The sequence below is a fragment of the Anser cygnoides genome, chromosome 18 (genome assembly GCF_040182565.1).
Source record: "Anser cygnoides isolate HZ-2024a breed goose chromosome 18, Taihu_goose_T2T_genome, whole genome shotgun sequence".
Classification (NCBI taxonomy): domain Eukaryota; kingdom Metazoa; phylum Chordata; class Aves; order Anseriformes; family Anatidae; genus Anser; species Anser cygnoides.
The window spans coordinates 10,481,433-10,494,905 of NC_089890.1; the positions used below are offsets into that span (position 1 = coordinate 10,481,433).

The 13,473-nt window shown below is 39.5% G+C and overlaps 1 protein-coding gene across 12 annotated transcripts in view; it reads right to left on the reverse strand.

Moving 5' to 3' along the window:
- The window catches only part of BCAS3 (BCAS3 microtubule associated cell migration factor), a 357,486-nt gene that overhangs the window by 223,279 nt on the left and 120,734 nt on the right, over window positions 1-13,473 (reverse strand). For all 12 annotated transcript variants that reach the window (XR_010825687.1, XM_066979600.1, XM_066979597.1 and 9 more), the window contains exon 16: window positions 3,882-4,032. Coding sequence is in view for 11 of the 12 variants with exons in the window: in XM_066979600.1 (XP_066835701.1) it covers window positions 3,882-4,032 (151 nt within the window). In the remaining variant the exon portion in view is untranslated. The remainder of the gene's footprint in view (window positions 1-3,881; window positions 4,033-13,473) is intronic.

The following is a 13,473-nucleotide window of genomic DNA, read 5'->3' on the forward strand; positions in this document are numbered from 1 at the left end:
TATCTTTTATTTCCCTCCTTTCTATTACAGTCCATCTGTGTCCCCCCATTCTTACAAACTGGAAACAAACTACAACTCATTCCACAAACACAAGGCAAGCTTATAAAGCTATTGCAAAGCACAAAGCTGTCTTCTAACATATTCTAATACACTGCCTTTTATAGACAAGCATGAGATGGATCATACAGTTCCTCCCCTTTCAAATCTATAAGCTCTTTGTTAAACGAGCAATGAATTAACCCATTCACCAGACTTGAGAAGGAATTCAGCATTACTATTAAAATTTTGAAAGGGAAACTGAGGCACAGATCTATAAAGACTTATTAAATGTAGCTCTTTTACTTTCTTACAACCCCCTAATCTTTAAAACATAAGCTGCTTCCTCCCTCATTAGTGCTAGAGCCCCTTTGGGAAAGCCTATCTGCTCCTCAGAAAGTGCTGACAGTACAGACTACAGGAAAGTGAGTCAATGGGATGACAAAATATAGGGACCAAAATGAAGTGCTTCATGAAGGTGGGGAAATTACAATGAGAGACTGGGAAAAGCAAGGGAAGAAAAAGAGGGCAGGGAACTAGGAAGCACTGGTGACAGGCAAGAAGGGAGGTAATGCTCTGAGATGCCTGGTGCTGAGAATGTAAATTGTATTCGGAATAAGGGAGTTTAATGAGTGATCAGAAAATGTTCCCAAACCCACAAGTTTACATGAGAAAAAAAAGCATCTGTGATGAACAGCACAGCAATGACACGACTCCAGATTCTGGCCTTTCATTCCCATAGGGCTACTGCAAACACTTTTAAAAAATTTACTGCCGTTCCACTTGTCAAGAAAAATGACATGCTTTGCAGCTCTGCTTGAGCAAATACTATTAAGAGCAATGATCCCTCCTTTTACCTGAAAAATATTTTGCTGTCTTGGATACTGGCAAAACAAAACCCAACATGACTTTTTGGTTAATAAAAACTGCAAAACTTAATTAAAATGTCTAGTATTAAAGCAGCTTTTCAGATGCTAAAAGCAAATAGAATGGACAAATCCAGAAGTGGTAAGTACATGATATTCTTTTAGTCTTGCTTAATTCTTTCAAAGCAGCAACAGAAAAGGAAACGGCTTTAAGGGCCACCGAACAGTGACTGTAAAACCCAACCGACTGCAAGTCCGTCTCCTTTTCTGATCGCTGCACAATCACAAGGTTAAGCAGCTGCTTCCAAAGAAGAGCCTTGTTTCCTTGGAGCAGTGCTTAAAGGTGCTGACCACGTAGGTGTAAATACATCTGTCTGTTGCCATTTGCAGTAATACATGCCTCCTACACTTCTCAGAGTGAGGCAGATGGTCCCTGTCCTGTCTAAATATTACACTGTACAGACTTACATTGCTATGTGTTTCCAGAAATATGAGGGCAGATGTTAAATATGTTAAACACACGCTTTGCCCCCTGGAGGTTTAAGTTAAGGCTGCTGTCTCAATTTGGTCATTTTAGGCATGCCAGGCTTCTTGGATCCGAGGCATTCCTCTTAAATCCCTGCCTTATAAATACAGCTTTTCATGTTAATTTTGTGTACTTTCATCAAATATTTTGGATGCAGAACAAATGAAGGAAGCTCTCAGCTTAGCATTACACATCTACACAGGCTTCACTGAAAATTATGATCCTCATTCATAAAAACTCTATTTACACAGCAGGGTATTTCCCATGACTGTTTTTTCCTCCCCTTATGTAAGCCTCACTGAGTATTCTAAATTTAATTAATTTTAAAAATTACACAAAATAATAGGACACAGTTTCTGAGTGGTAAAATTTAGTCAGAGAAAACTAGGAATGTGAACAATGTCTGAATATGCTTGAGATAAATTGGAATAAAATATTAAACCCAAAATGCAGATTTATTACATTCACAATGGTCATAGTAAAGTTTGCTGGTATCACCACTGCATTAAAGAAGCAGTTCTGTAAAGACAGCTACATGAGTTACTACTGTAAACTAAGTAACTCAAAACCTGCAGTGGTGTTTTTTTATTTTTATTTTTTTTTAAATCACCACCCTTTACCACTTCTATCACAATGCCTTCCCCTTATAAACCATCAGATGGCTTTCTATTTTGTTTTTTTCTATTTATTTTTCTATTTATTTTTTCTATTTTGATGTCTCATCCCACCTAGTTCTAAGTTCCTATTCTGTTTCTGTGAGTCTGCATTTCTGTTCCTCTCTGACTGTAATCTTCAGGAAATCTTTTTGTTATTTTCCTCTTTCTGTAACTTGCTACTTATTTCCATGAACACCAACCTTTCTCTGAACCTAGCTCGCCTCCCGTCTTCATCCAAAATCACACCCTTTTTTACTTTCAAAATGCATCTGACTGCTAACACACTTCCCTTGCCTGTGTTTAAACTGTAAGCAGAAAAAAAAAAATGCAAATATAAGCAATTGAAATGTATGTGTGGAAGAAATAAATCACAGCATTACCCTTGTACTATTTCTTTACCAAGTCCCATTTACGATTATCTGTGAAGTTCAGGAACTGCAGACAGCCTCTTTCCTTTGGGCAACTGAGTGTTTGCAGCTCACGATTTGGTTCTAAAAGCCTACTGTTCACAGCGGTGAGAGCAGGACTGGATTGTTAGATAGACATATAAACATGTACATACGTGCATACATATGTAAGCTTTAGAACCTCATCATGCATGCTTAGAGCACTAAACAAACAGTAACAGACTTAACAGAATGCTCTGAACACTCAAACACAGAATACTGGAATTACTCAGGGAGAGAGGAAATATCCATGAGCTCTCTTCTGAAAAATATTTCCCAGGTCATGAAACACAAGGTAAAATTCACCTCACTACTGGTGTTTGAGCAAGAAACCAAGGAACAATTGAAACAAGACAGTGCCAGGACCCATTTGCCAAGATGCAGGGAAATGTTAACTTGTAGGACTCTCAGTTGTCGAGAGAGTCAAACAAGACAAACTTGATCTATTTTTTAAAAAACATAAAAGCAGTCTGTAAATTAATGCATGAATCAAATCAGACTTTCAAATCAGACTATATCAGAATATATTCAGGGATTTGAACTACCAAAAACTGAGAAGAGGAAAAAAAAAATCACCTACTAGCTTTATGTATCAATTGCAAAAACTTAAGATTTGAAATTTAGCAAGAGAAAAATATCAACTGTTCAACAGCGTGAATTAACTTGAAAATTGCTATAGTTTATGAAACGCACAGGATCGTCTTTGTAATTATAATGTATATATATTGTATATATTCAGTAGAGCTTTTCATAACAAGCATTCTGAAGTGCTTTATCATGGCACATCAAGAAGTAGCAAAGTGTGACTGGCTCTGGAGTGCAAGTCCACACATCAATTTCATAGTACAGAACGGTCACTTCAGAAGAAAAATAAGGTCAAGAAAACATCAGGATTAAGTTTTCTCTTTATACTCAGCCTGGCTTACTGTCTTTCAATTTTTGATAGTCAAAAATCATCTCTGGTTGAGAAGGTTGGAAATCAAAGTAAACAAAACAAAACAAAACAAAAAAGTAAAACCATAACTTATTCTGATTGAATACAGCTCTGCTTATGTTTCATACCAATTCCTGGTGTGAAACTTCTGATGGCAGCGTACAGCGTTTCCCATATGACAGACTGCAAGAAAATGACCCATCCAAAAGAATACTCCTGAATTCTTACAGATCTGTTTTCAGGTTTTGTTTGCTTATCTGATGCTGGTTTTCTTTTCTTATGTAACCCCCCCTCAACTATTCTGTTACCACTAGAATAAAAAATAAAAGGAATAAAACTAGGTATAACTAGAAGGAAATTATTTTCATATAAACTACAAATAACAAGGTTAAGAAGGGTTTGTACACATACACTTACCCTGTGCGTTTGGTGATGGTCCCTAATGTCATTGGCTGCTTGATTTGAGCAAGAGGCAACACCACAGTCAAACTTGGAAGAGGCAGGAGTCGAGGGTTCCCAGGATTATTGTTTGTGAAGTTATTGTAAGTGTCTTGGCTGTTCAATTTACCTTGATGGGATACAGACGTAATAAAATGTATTAGTGGATTTTTTTTCTTCATTTATAAATTCTAACAAGTGCCTGAAATAAGCCATTGCCAAAAAAAAAAAAAAAAAAAAAAGGAAATAATGAGCTCCCACTGTAAACAAAAGCAAATCTAAAAAAGTCATCTTCATTTCAGGAAAAAAATACATGACGACAATGGAAGCAGCAAACCTTTATTTATATACAGGGAATAAGGTCCCCTTCCACAGAAAGGAAATTATTCATGCCGCTGCTGCTTGCCCAGCAGTTTTGTTCACCAAAAAGTTTTAGAGTTTGGTTTGAAGAACAGGCTCTGGATTCCAATTCTCTGACAAAAAAAAAAAAAAAAAAAAAGAATATTCTGGAAGGGAACTATTTTCCTAAAGTACCTCATACTGTGGTGGTAATTGAAAGTTCTGAAAAGGTCGCTCTTGTTGTCTCTATGGATAAAGGCACACATAATAGTAATCTGCTGAACTAAGAAAGAAAGAAAATACCACGAGTAACTACATAAAATAAAGCCATACGAAGCATCACGTAAAAATCAAGAAAGTATTGCAAAAGTAACAAACTTGATATTCATTTAAAAAAGAGGAATAAAACAAAATATAGGTATTGAAAAAGAGAAGGGGAAAACATAACAAAAAAATCCCAACAACCCTAAATTTAGCTTGTTTCAAAGAGGGCTGTGCTGGATATACGCCCAGTTTAGATACGCTTTCCTACTTTCTGTATCATTCTGTAGTCACAACCTTTCATTCTTCAGTTAGAAAAGGAAACTAGCTACAAATTTCATGGACAGTAAAGAAAGAAATGTGAGGAAACCAAAGAAAGAAGTTAAACAAAAAAGGGGCCAGTCTGTTTATAGCAGAATCAAAAGTACTTTAAATAGACAAGCAACCATGAATTAAAAGGTTTAGATCATTAACTTGTTTTTCTGTGTTCCTATAATGCTGTGAAATGCTGGCTTTGTTCTTAATCAAAAGGGAGCCATATTGGGAATTAGGTTCCTAAACAACTGATGCATTCTACATAGATATTATACAAATCCCAGGCCAAATCCATACAATCTGACTGAAGAGCAGCCACCTTTTTTCAAGGAAGAAAAACAGCACAGAAGAGGGTTTCTCACAGGAAGCTGCCTGAAAAGCTTTAATGGTACTTCAGATGGATTGAAAATAGGAAAAGGAAGGCGGAAAAATCTTAATGAATGTCTCATCATCCTAAAGACACTCAATGCTTCCTTTACCCTTCTTTCAATACTATGTAACTGTAAGCTTAGGGTTTTTATTTGTTTTTCTACAAAGTCCATAGACCTCTGCATCTTAAAAAAGCACAATAACAAAAATGATGAAATTACAAAGTGTATTTTGTGTTAAGTATCTGCCCTGAGCATTGGTCAATACATTTTAGGAGAAATAGCAAGGCTTTAATGAATAACAAGCCGACTGAAGTCTCAGAGAGCAGATTTCATTAATAGCAATTTTCCTGGACCAACTTGGAATAAAAAGGAACAGGAAAGGGGAAAAAAAATAAAACACTCAGTTTTAAATTAAGACTGAGATGCAATTAATTTTTTTAAAGATTAGTTTCATAATGCATTCTTGGTTCTTGTAGAAAAGAGTACGAATGGTTAGCTGCTTTATTGTCTAATTAGTTACTGTTGCATGTAATCAAGGCCTCTCTCGAAGTGTTTCTCTCCCCTGTAATCACCATAAGCAACTGCAAGCAACACAGCACACAGAGAGCCCATCTACAGCCGGGGCTCCAAACGTCTGTAATTTTTCTTGTACTTGTTATAACGACTAATTACTACTGAACCAAGTGACTGTGTCGGCACAGTCTTCCCTCTCACCCTAAGGCGCAGTTAATTACCCCGTGCCCTCTGCTCCCCACATCGTGCAGTTTTCCATATGCAGAATTGCCAGTTGATTCAATAGGGTATTTGCACGCAGCAAAGTGAGGCATTTACAGGCGTCCTTCCTACACGAGGATGGGTTTATTTCCACACAAGCTGATGAATGCCAAGGCAGTTGAGGATACTCAGAAAACGTCAGGATTAAGTTTAAATTCCTAAATTTAAAAACTTAAGAGTTTTTAAAAATACAAATTGTAGTAATAACATCCTACACATTTATAGGCTCACACATGAGAAAACAAAGTAAAAGAGGAAAAAAAAAAAGAACTATGAAAGCATCCAGAGAGAACTGAAAATGTGTAAAAGATACTGAATGGGAACAAAATGTAAAATTCTTCAAAGGAATGAACATTCCGAGTTCAAGCAAGTCAGGTTTAAATGCATAGCTTAATCTGATGTTTACAGACTTCAGTAAGAAAATCAATTAAAGCAGAGCTCATAATGCTCAGCACTTCACAGAACAAACATGATAAAAAATAAATTCAGCGATGACAAATGGAAAAACTGCAAATACCTAACTATAAGTAACTATTAACTATTGCTTGCCAATCCATGATTTCTGCAGCAACATTTAGTTGCCTAATTGCAAATAAATGTAATTAACAGTGATACAAATCAAAAATTCAAAGTTGGAATGCTACAGAAAGGAGAGAAACTATTTCTGACAGCAAAGTCAGATTTTTTGAAAATCTGACTGCAATGATATTAAGATGGAACAGAAATACAGAAAGAAGGTTAAAGAAAATCAGGCTTAACAGAAAAAGTAAAAATAATGTGCTTTTATTTTCACTGAATTATTTTTAGCTATTTTTATGATGGAAATGTTCTGTGCTGTTACATCTTCATTGTATGTTGCCTCAGACCTATCAGATACATCCTTGTCTTCTGAACTGCATAGCCTTGGGGATCCAGTAAATGCACTCTATGACTAGGACTGTTATTTTACTGAACATTCAGCAGAAGCCATGTTGGAGTCTGAACATTGGAGCAAAACAGTGTCACACATTGTATTTAATTAGTCCTTTAAAAATCCCATCATTTTATATTGTGCTATTGTACCCATCCTGAAATTCATTAAAGCCACCCTCCGTTCCTGCAGCCCTCAGAAGCGGGAAACCTGTCCTGCAGTAAATGGGAGTTCTGTGTGCGCAGGACTGCAGGATCAGGCCAGAAAAGCACAAAGAATGCAGTCAAGCATCAACATTATTTCTACAGTTCAAGCAGTTGTTGATTCACCGTCAAAGGAGACAGCAAATAAACTGAAGTCCTTTAGAAATATCAAATATTTTTCATAGAGCAGAATCCTGTACTGAAATTACCTTGCCACATGTGGACAGTATACTAATTCTTATAAGGAAACGTGTTTATTAGTAAAGAATAAAGGCCCAGAATTATAACTTCAATGGATTAGCTTCATTCAGCACTGACAATTTAACTTTAAACGCTAACTTGGTTGTATACTGCAAGTTAAACATAAATCCCACCGTATTGACTATGCAAGGAATACTTTCTATTCCAAGTGATATGGATAAAATTAAACACCAGCAGCACAGCTTCATGGCAAACGTACCCTCACAAGAATCAGCGAGAACGTTTTCAGCAGAGCATGCGTAGCAACGAAGACCTTTCCTTGGTAATCGGCCAGACCATGATATTAGCAGCCCTGAGGACACCAAGGCGAGTCCTTTTGGTCAAGCACTTGTCTTTCCAGAAGCTGCCATGAAAGAGGTTTTCAGATGGCAATTCAATAGCTGTGCAAGGAATACATCACAGCCAGTTCAGGCTAAGGTTTATTTTCCCCATTTACAAGCACTTGCCTATACTCCCTCGCAGCTTGGGCCACAGCTCAGAACGCCACAAGAAAGAAGTGCTTGCACGATTTACACTCAAATATTACAGACTTAAGGTCACAATTCTGATCATAGCTAAACCCAAATCTAAAACTCCTACAGTAAATCCTAATTCAGCCTTTTAGACATCCAGCAGAAAAAATACGTCTCAATTTAAGCTGTTGGCAAATGTCTTATTAATTTTACTAAGGGACTGGCAGGCAGAGATCAAGCACACAACTTGCAAAGAGCTGAGGATGTTGTGGCTCTGGTATCTGAAAGCAGAGATTTCTTTACAAGTGCAGCATTAGACTGGATAAACTTTGCCTGCTGAGGCACGGAAAACAGAATCAATGAGCTCCGTCCTCGTACCTGTTTGCTGAAAGCACGCAGCGAATACACCATCCCTCCAGAACCTTAGGCACGCTTTTCCAGATATTTTATTCCACAAATACTCAAAGGGAAAATGGATTAACTTGAGGACAGAAGTGAAGAAAGCAAACAACAATGGGCTTTGTTGTTGCAGGCAGGGCGCAGGCGGCCCTGTCAGCCGCGCGGGGCTGTATTCCCCAGCCAGCCATCATTAACAGGCTCACTTCCACCAGCAAAAAAAGGGAGGCCTGAAAGTGCCGGACAAAAGAAATCCCAGCAGACAGAGAAAAAACAAATTAAAAGCACCATTATAAAACACAGATGCTCTAAGGAAAATAAACTTCACAAGATTTACTGGTTTGTGACAAAGCTGGACATCTGTGGAAAAGACATCAGTGGGAGCTCCCAGGTAAGGCCTTGCCCGGCACAAGGCCTCGCCGCCGCGCCTCGGCCCGGTGCCTCTGCCCTCACGGCACCGCGACCGATGTGAAGGGACACCAAGCATCCCTGGCCACCTCCGAGGTGCCCTCACCACCACAGTGTTTGGTTGTTGACAGCTCCAGCTTTTCTTTAGGATTACGGGGGAGTGTTATTACCCCAACCGTTGTTAAACTGTAATATACTCTGAAGGCGTGAGTGTGAGATTTAAACGCATCAAATCACACGTTTCTAAGTTTTAGAAGTGTTTTTTTGGATATGAAACTAAAGCTACACTTCAGAGTAAACATGCTAGACTTACTAGTTTTAGACTTACTAACGTTTTAGCATTCAATCAACTGAAAGAAATTAATGCAGTAAACTCCTCTGATCAACTAAGAGCCTGGGTGAATTCAGGCCGGATTTGAAATCAGTCAGCAATTCAACAGAGCACTTTGGGATACTGCTATCAGAGATGGTCTCTTAGGTGAGAGGAGGAGAAACATCCCAATTTTTGCAGCTATTGATGACATAAATACATCAAAAAGCAGCACGGCAGGTACCTATGGCTCCGGCAGCACGCAAGCAGCAGTGTGAAGACACTTCACTGATTCCTGAAAGAACTGCGTTGATGGAGCTGCACTGCCAGCTCTGCCCTGGTCTTCAGTTCATGGTGCCACACTAATGTGACCAAATTACTAAAAAGTATTCAAACCCAGCTCGAATACATCTGTACCACAGCCCTGCACACGGGCAGGAGCATCAGCCAATCTGGTGGAAAGGTTTCATTCATAATTCAGCTTAAAACCAAAACTATACTCCATAACACGTAAGGGATGCAAACAGCAACCTATCACCAAACTGAAATTAAATAAATTTACCCACTAAATTTCCCCTGGCAGTTTCAACTGTACTTTTCTTCTTTCCAGTGTTGTGAGATACCCCTGCATGCTGAACTTTCACCCTGTTACTAAGCAAGGCAAACAGGACTTGGCCCAGACAGAGTTTTCTGGTAGGAAAATAATGATCAGAAGCATTTTAGTTTCTCTATACACTTTACATGAAAAACTAAAGTGGTATTGAGCACCTCTCAGCTGGATAGTAAAATGATTCTGTGTTGATTTTTTTTGTTTCTTTTCTTCCATTACTCCAATACAAAAAGCTCAGTAATGCAATGTCATTAAAATTCAAAACCCACTTGATGAGCTTTTGTATCTTACAGTCTTAACAGACTACATTTCAAAGCGTACCACGTAGACTAATGACATTAGCACTACATATAAACATCTTTAATTTGGTAAATAAAAATGCAGTAACTTGAGGCTATGCAATCTTGTGCAAACCGAGTTCTAAGAAAACAAGCAGTGCTTGGCCGTTACTTCTGTTTAAGTGCAACACTGACGATTCCTCAACTAAACATTCACTGATCATATAATGCAAGGGAAATAAAATCCTTTCTAACTGGCAAACAGAAAATGGCAGGAAAAACAAAAGTGCCGTGTATGTGGTAGTTTATTTTGCTTTGCTTTTGATTCAATACAAGAAGTTTCACGGATGAGAATGGAAAGCTTCCCAGCTACAGTTCCAAGACTTTCACCCTCCTTTCTGACCTTTTCTCAGACATGTTCCAGTATAATCTGTAATCTACTACAGTCGGAAGAGGAAACAGCAGCGCCCTGGTGAGAAACGCTGCCTTGTGACCTGCATAGAGAACCCTGCGGAAGCAATGCTGGCGTGCAGACGTCGTTTGGAAGAGCCTGACAGACAAACCCAACAGTGTCCAGAGAGGCACGCTCAGAGGCAGCACTAGTTACTGCCCAAGTGGGTTTCTTCTTTAATGTTTTGTTTCGTTCAGTCGAACGCATTTTTACACATTCTCCCAGAAGAAGTCGGGAAGCTTTAATTATTTTACTTATCAATCACTTCCAAATCAAAGTTACACTGCAATTTCCTTGAATTGTATCCTACCAAAATTAGCTTCATTTCACACCCATATCACCAATATTTCAAACACAATTAAACCCATTAAAGAATGAATACTATGTATTAGCTACAGCATGTATGCACACAGGATTTAGCTACTTAGAGCAAATTTTTCTCTCAGCTAAACTGGTGCAAGTCCAAAACCTATCACTAACTTGATTCCATTCAAATTGATGGGAGAAAATACTGCAGCCGTTTGTTTTCATAATGTTGAAAACTGCTTGATATTGAACCTTTCGAAACACAGCTGCACTAAATCTCATGACTATCCTAAGAAAGCAGAACTTTCTTTTCGCATACAGGCGAGGCATGTGATAGTGACAGGCAAGCTCCGAAGTCAGAACGCTGCTGAGGCATGCAAGCACCAGTCCAAGTGGCTCAGACACAGATGAGGCAGTGTCCTCTGCCCTCTCACCCAAGCTCCTTGAACTTCAGCCCTTCCAACTTCTCATCAGTGCCTTCCTCTCAAAATCTGAACATTTGCTCAAAACATTCCCTTCCTCCGCCTGAAGTTTCTCTTTTCTTTGACTACCTTCTGTTTTGAAACTTTGTCCTTCAGTTATGAAGTGTCCCGCTGATACTCAGAAATCTCCTCTTGGCCATGGCAAGGGTTAGGAGAAGGACCTGCCATGACCCCTTTGCTGCCCGTTATCGCTAACTGTCCAGAAATGGATTATGAAAGCACACTTCTAACCTTAAGCTCTATCTGAGATTTGAACTTGTCATTTACTTCTACAATTAATTGATGTATGGCTAGACTTTTTGCCTACCTCCATGTGTATTTCTTCTTTTCCTGCATGGAAAAGACATGGCGTGTGCGGACCAGAGGAGTCAAAGAGCAGAAGAAGCCACTTGCAGCAGAACAGCGACAGTGTCCCAGGCCCCGCACCACCTCTCCCCAGCAGCTGCGAGGACATCCATAATCTTAACTGCCTTGTGTAAAAAATGTCTCCTCGAAAATCTGAAACAAATGTCTGCTCCTTCCCTTGCTACTTCCCCTCCCCATTTTGTACAGATACCGGTTTCTTATGTTGAAGTTGCTCAAAGACCTGCATGGTAAAGGTGCCTCCAAGCACCTCATTAGAAAACAATCCCTCCACCAGCCCCACACATACAAGGCTGGCCTCGTAACCATCTTTCGGGATTTATTTAACTAAAAATATTGTTGGTGCTAAGCTCAAGGCCATTTATGGGCAAAACGCTCCCTGAAGTAAAAACAACAGAACTTGATTGCCAGCTGGCAATCAGGCCACTTGGCTCCAGGCTTCGCGTAGCCATGAAGCAGGCTGCAGCAGTAACACTTCAGCTGGCTTGCTCCAGACGGTGGTTACCAGCAAAATGAGCCAAACTGGCCTTCCTGCTCTTAGGCCATCTCCAGGGAACGCCGGGCACAGGCAGAGAGGGGTACAGAGGGCTGCCATCCTGGCTGTGGGTGGCACACAGCTATGGGGTGTTTTACAAATCCTCCCCAACGTGTGGCCATAACCAACTCTGGAGCAGAAGCCATGCAGCTGTAGCTACCACAGCACTGGACTTGAGCTTGGAAACCTTCCAAGGAAAGGACTTTGTGGGCTCAGACTTCACATGCCACTAACGAGGTTATCATGCAGGCAGGTTCTGGGCGCTGTGAAGTCACACTGTTACTTCGATTTCTTGTATGCAGGAATTCTGCTAACACTGTCTGCTGGTGAAGTGCTCGAGAAACGCTCAAGAAAACAAGCAGGCACTCCTCCTCCTCGCCACGTCTACCAGTCAGGATTCACATCAACACAGCTCTGAATTCAAAGCCTTCTTTCAGGGGTGACTCTGAGGCACTTCAGCACTGTGAACTTTAGAAAAGTTGGGTCTCTCAGACTCCTCTTTGAAATGATATAGAATTAAACGATCTTTACAAATGTAGCTTTTTTTCCATTGAGACAGCACAGCCAGAAAAACTGGTCAGTTTGTGTTAGAAACTGCAAATGACCAGTCTGGGAGTTTCTGAAGGACACCTCCACATGCAGCTGTGCTGGGTGAGGAGATAGGGAAGTTTAATAGCAGCCCTTTGCCCAAATGTAGCTTATTAGCATTTAGTATTTATGATAAACTACATGTTACTACATCTGTGGCTATTATCTTTAAAAAACAAAAAAAAAAACCACCTTTTTACCTATACTTTATTTTCCCTTGCCTGGCTGCAACAATTAGCACTAATATTTTAATGTCCGAATTCAACCCAGGTTGAATGCACAGTATTTATCCCAAGTTATGTGAAAAAAAAATGTGCCTTGAGAACCACTGCATATGAGAACTTCATAATAATATCCATGGATAATTACAATAAATGGCTTGTCTGAAACACCCATAGAATAGGAACTGAAGCAAACCATAGCAATCTCTCTCCCTCTTCCACCCACCACACAACCTCGGCAGCTCTGCTCTTTTACCCATGACCGTTAAGGATGTTTTCTGGCTCTGTGACAGCATCGTGACTCAGGTCATGAGAAGTGTCAAAGATGCATTTCCTTGAGATGGGAAAAAGCAACTGATTTTAACAGCCCACAAAGACTAAGCAAAAAGAATAAGCCAAATCAGCATATTTAAGGGTAAAGATAAACCTTTTAAAAGATACAAGTATATTTTATTTCCAATCTTAATGCTTACGTTTCTTTCCATAAAGTGTTTACATTTTTCAGACTACCAAAAATGCACAGTTGATTTAAATGCCTTACTTAAGAATAATAAACTCAAAGACAACAAGAGCAGCACCCATTTACTGCATAATCAATCACCGATCATATACACAGGGAACCTGATCCGGACTGCAGGCACAAGGGATCTGTCCTGGATTCCCTTTCAACAGCACCAGTGACTGTGCCCTTGGAGAACCCACCGCCAGGGGAAGCCGAAGGTGTCTGGGCTCAAGCT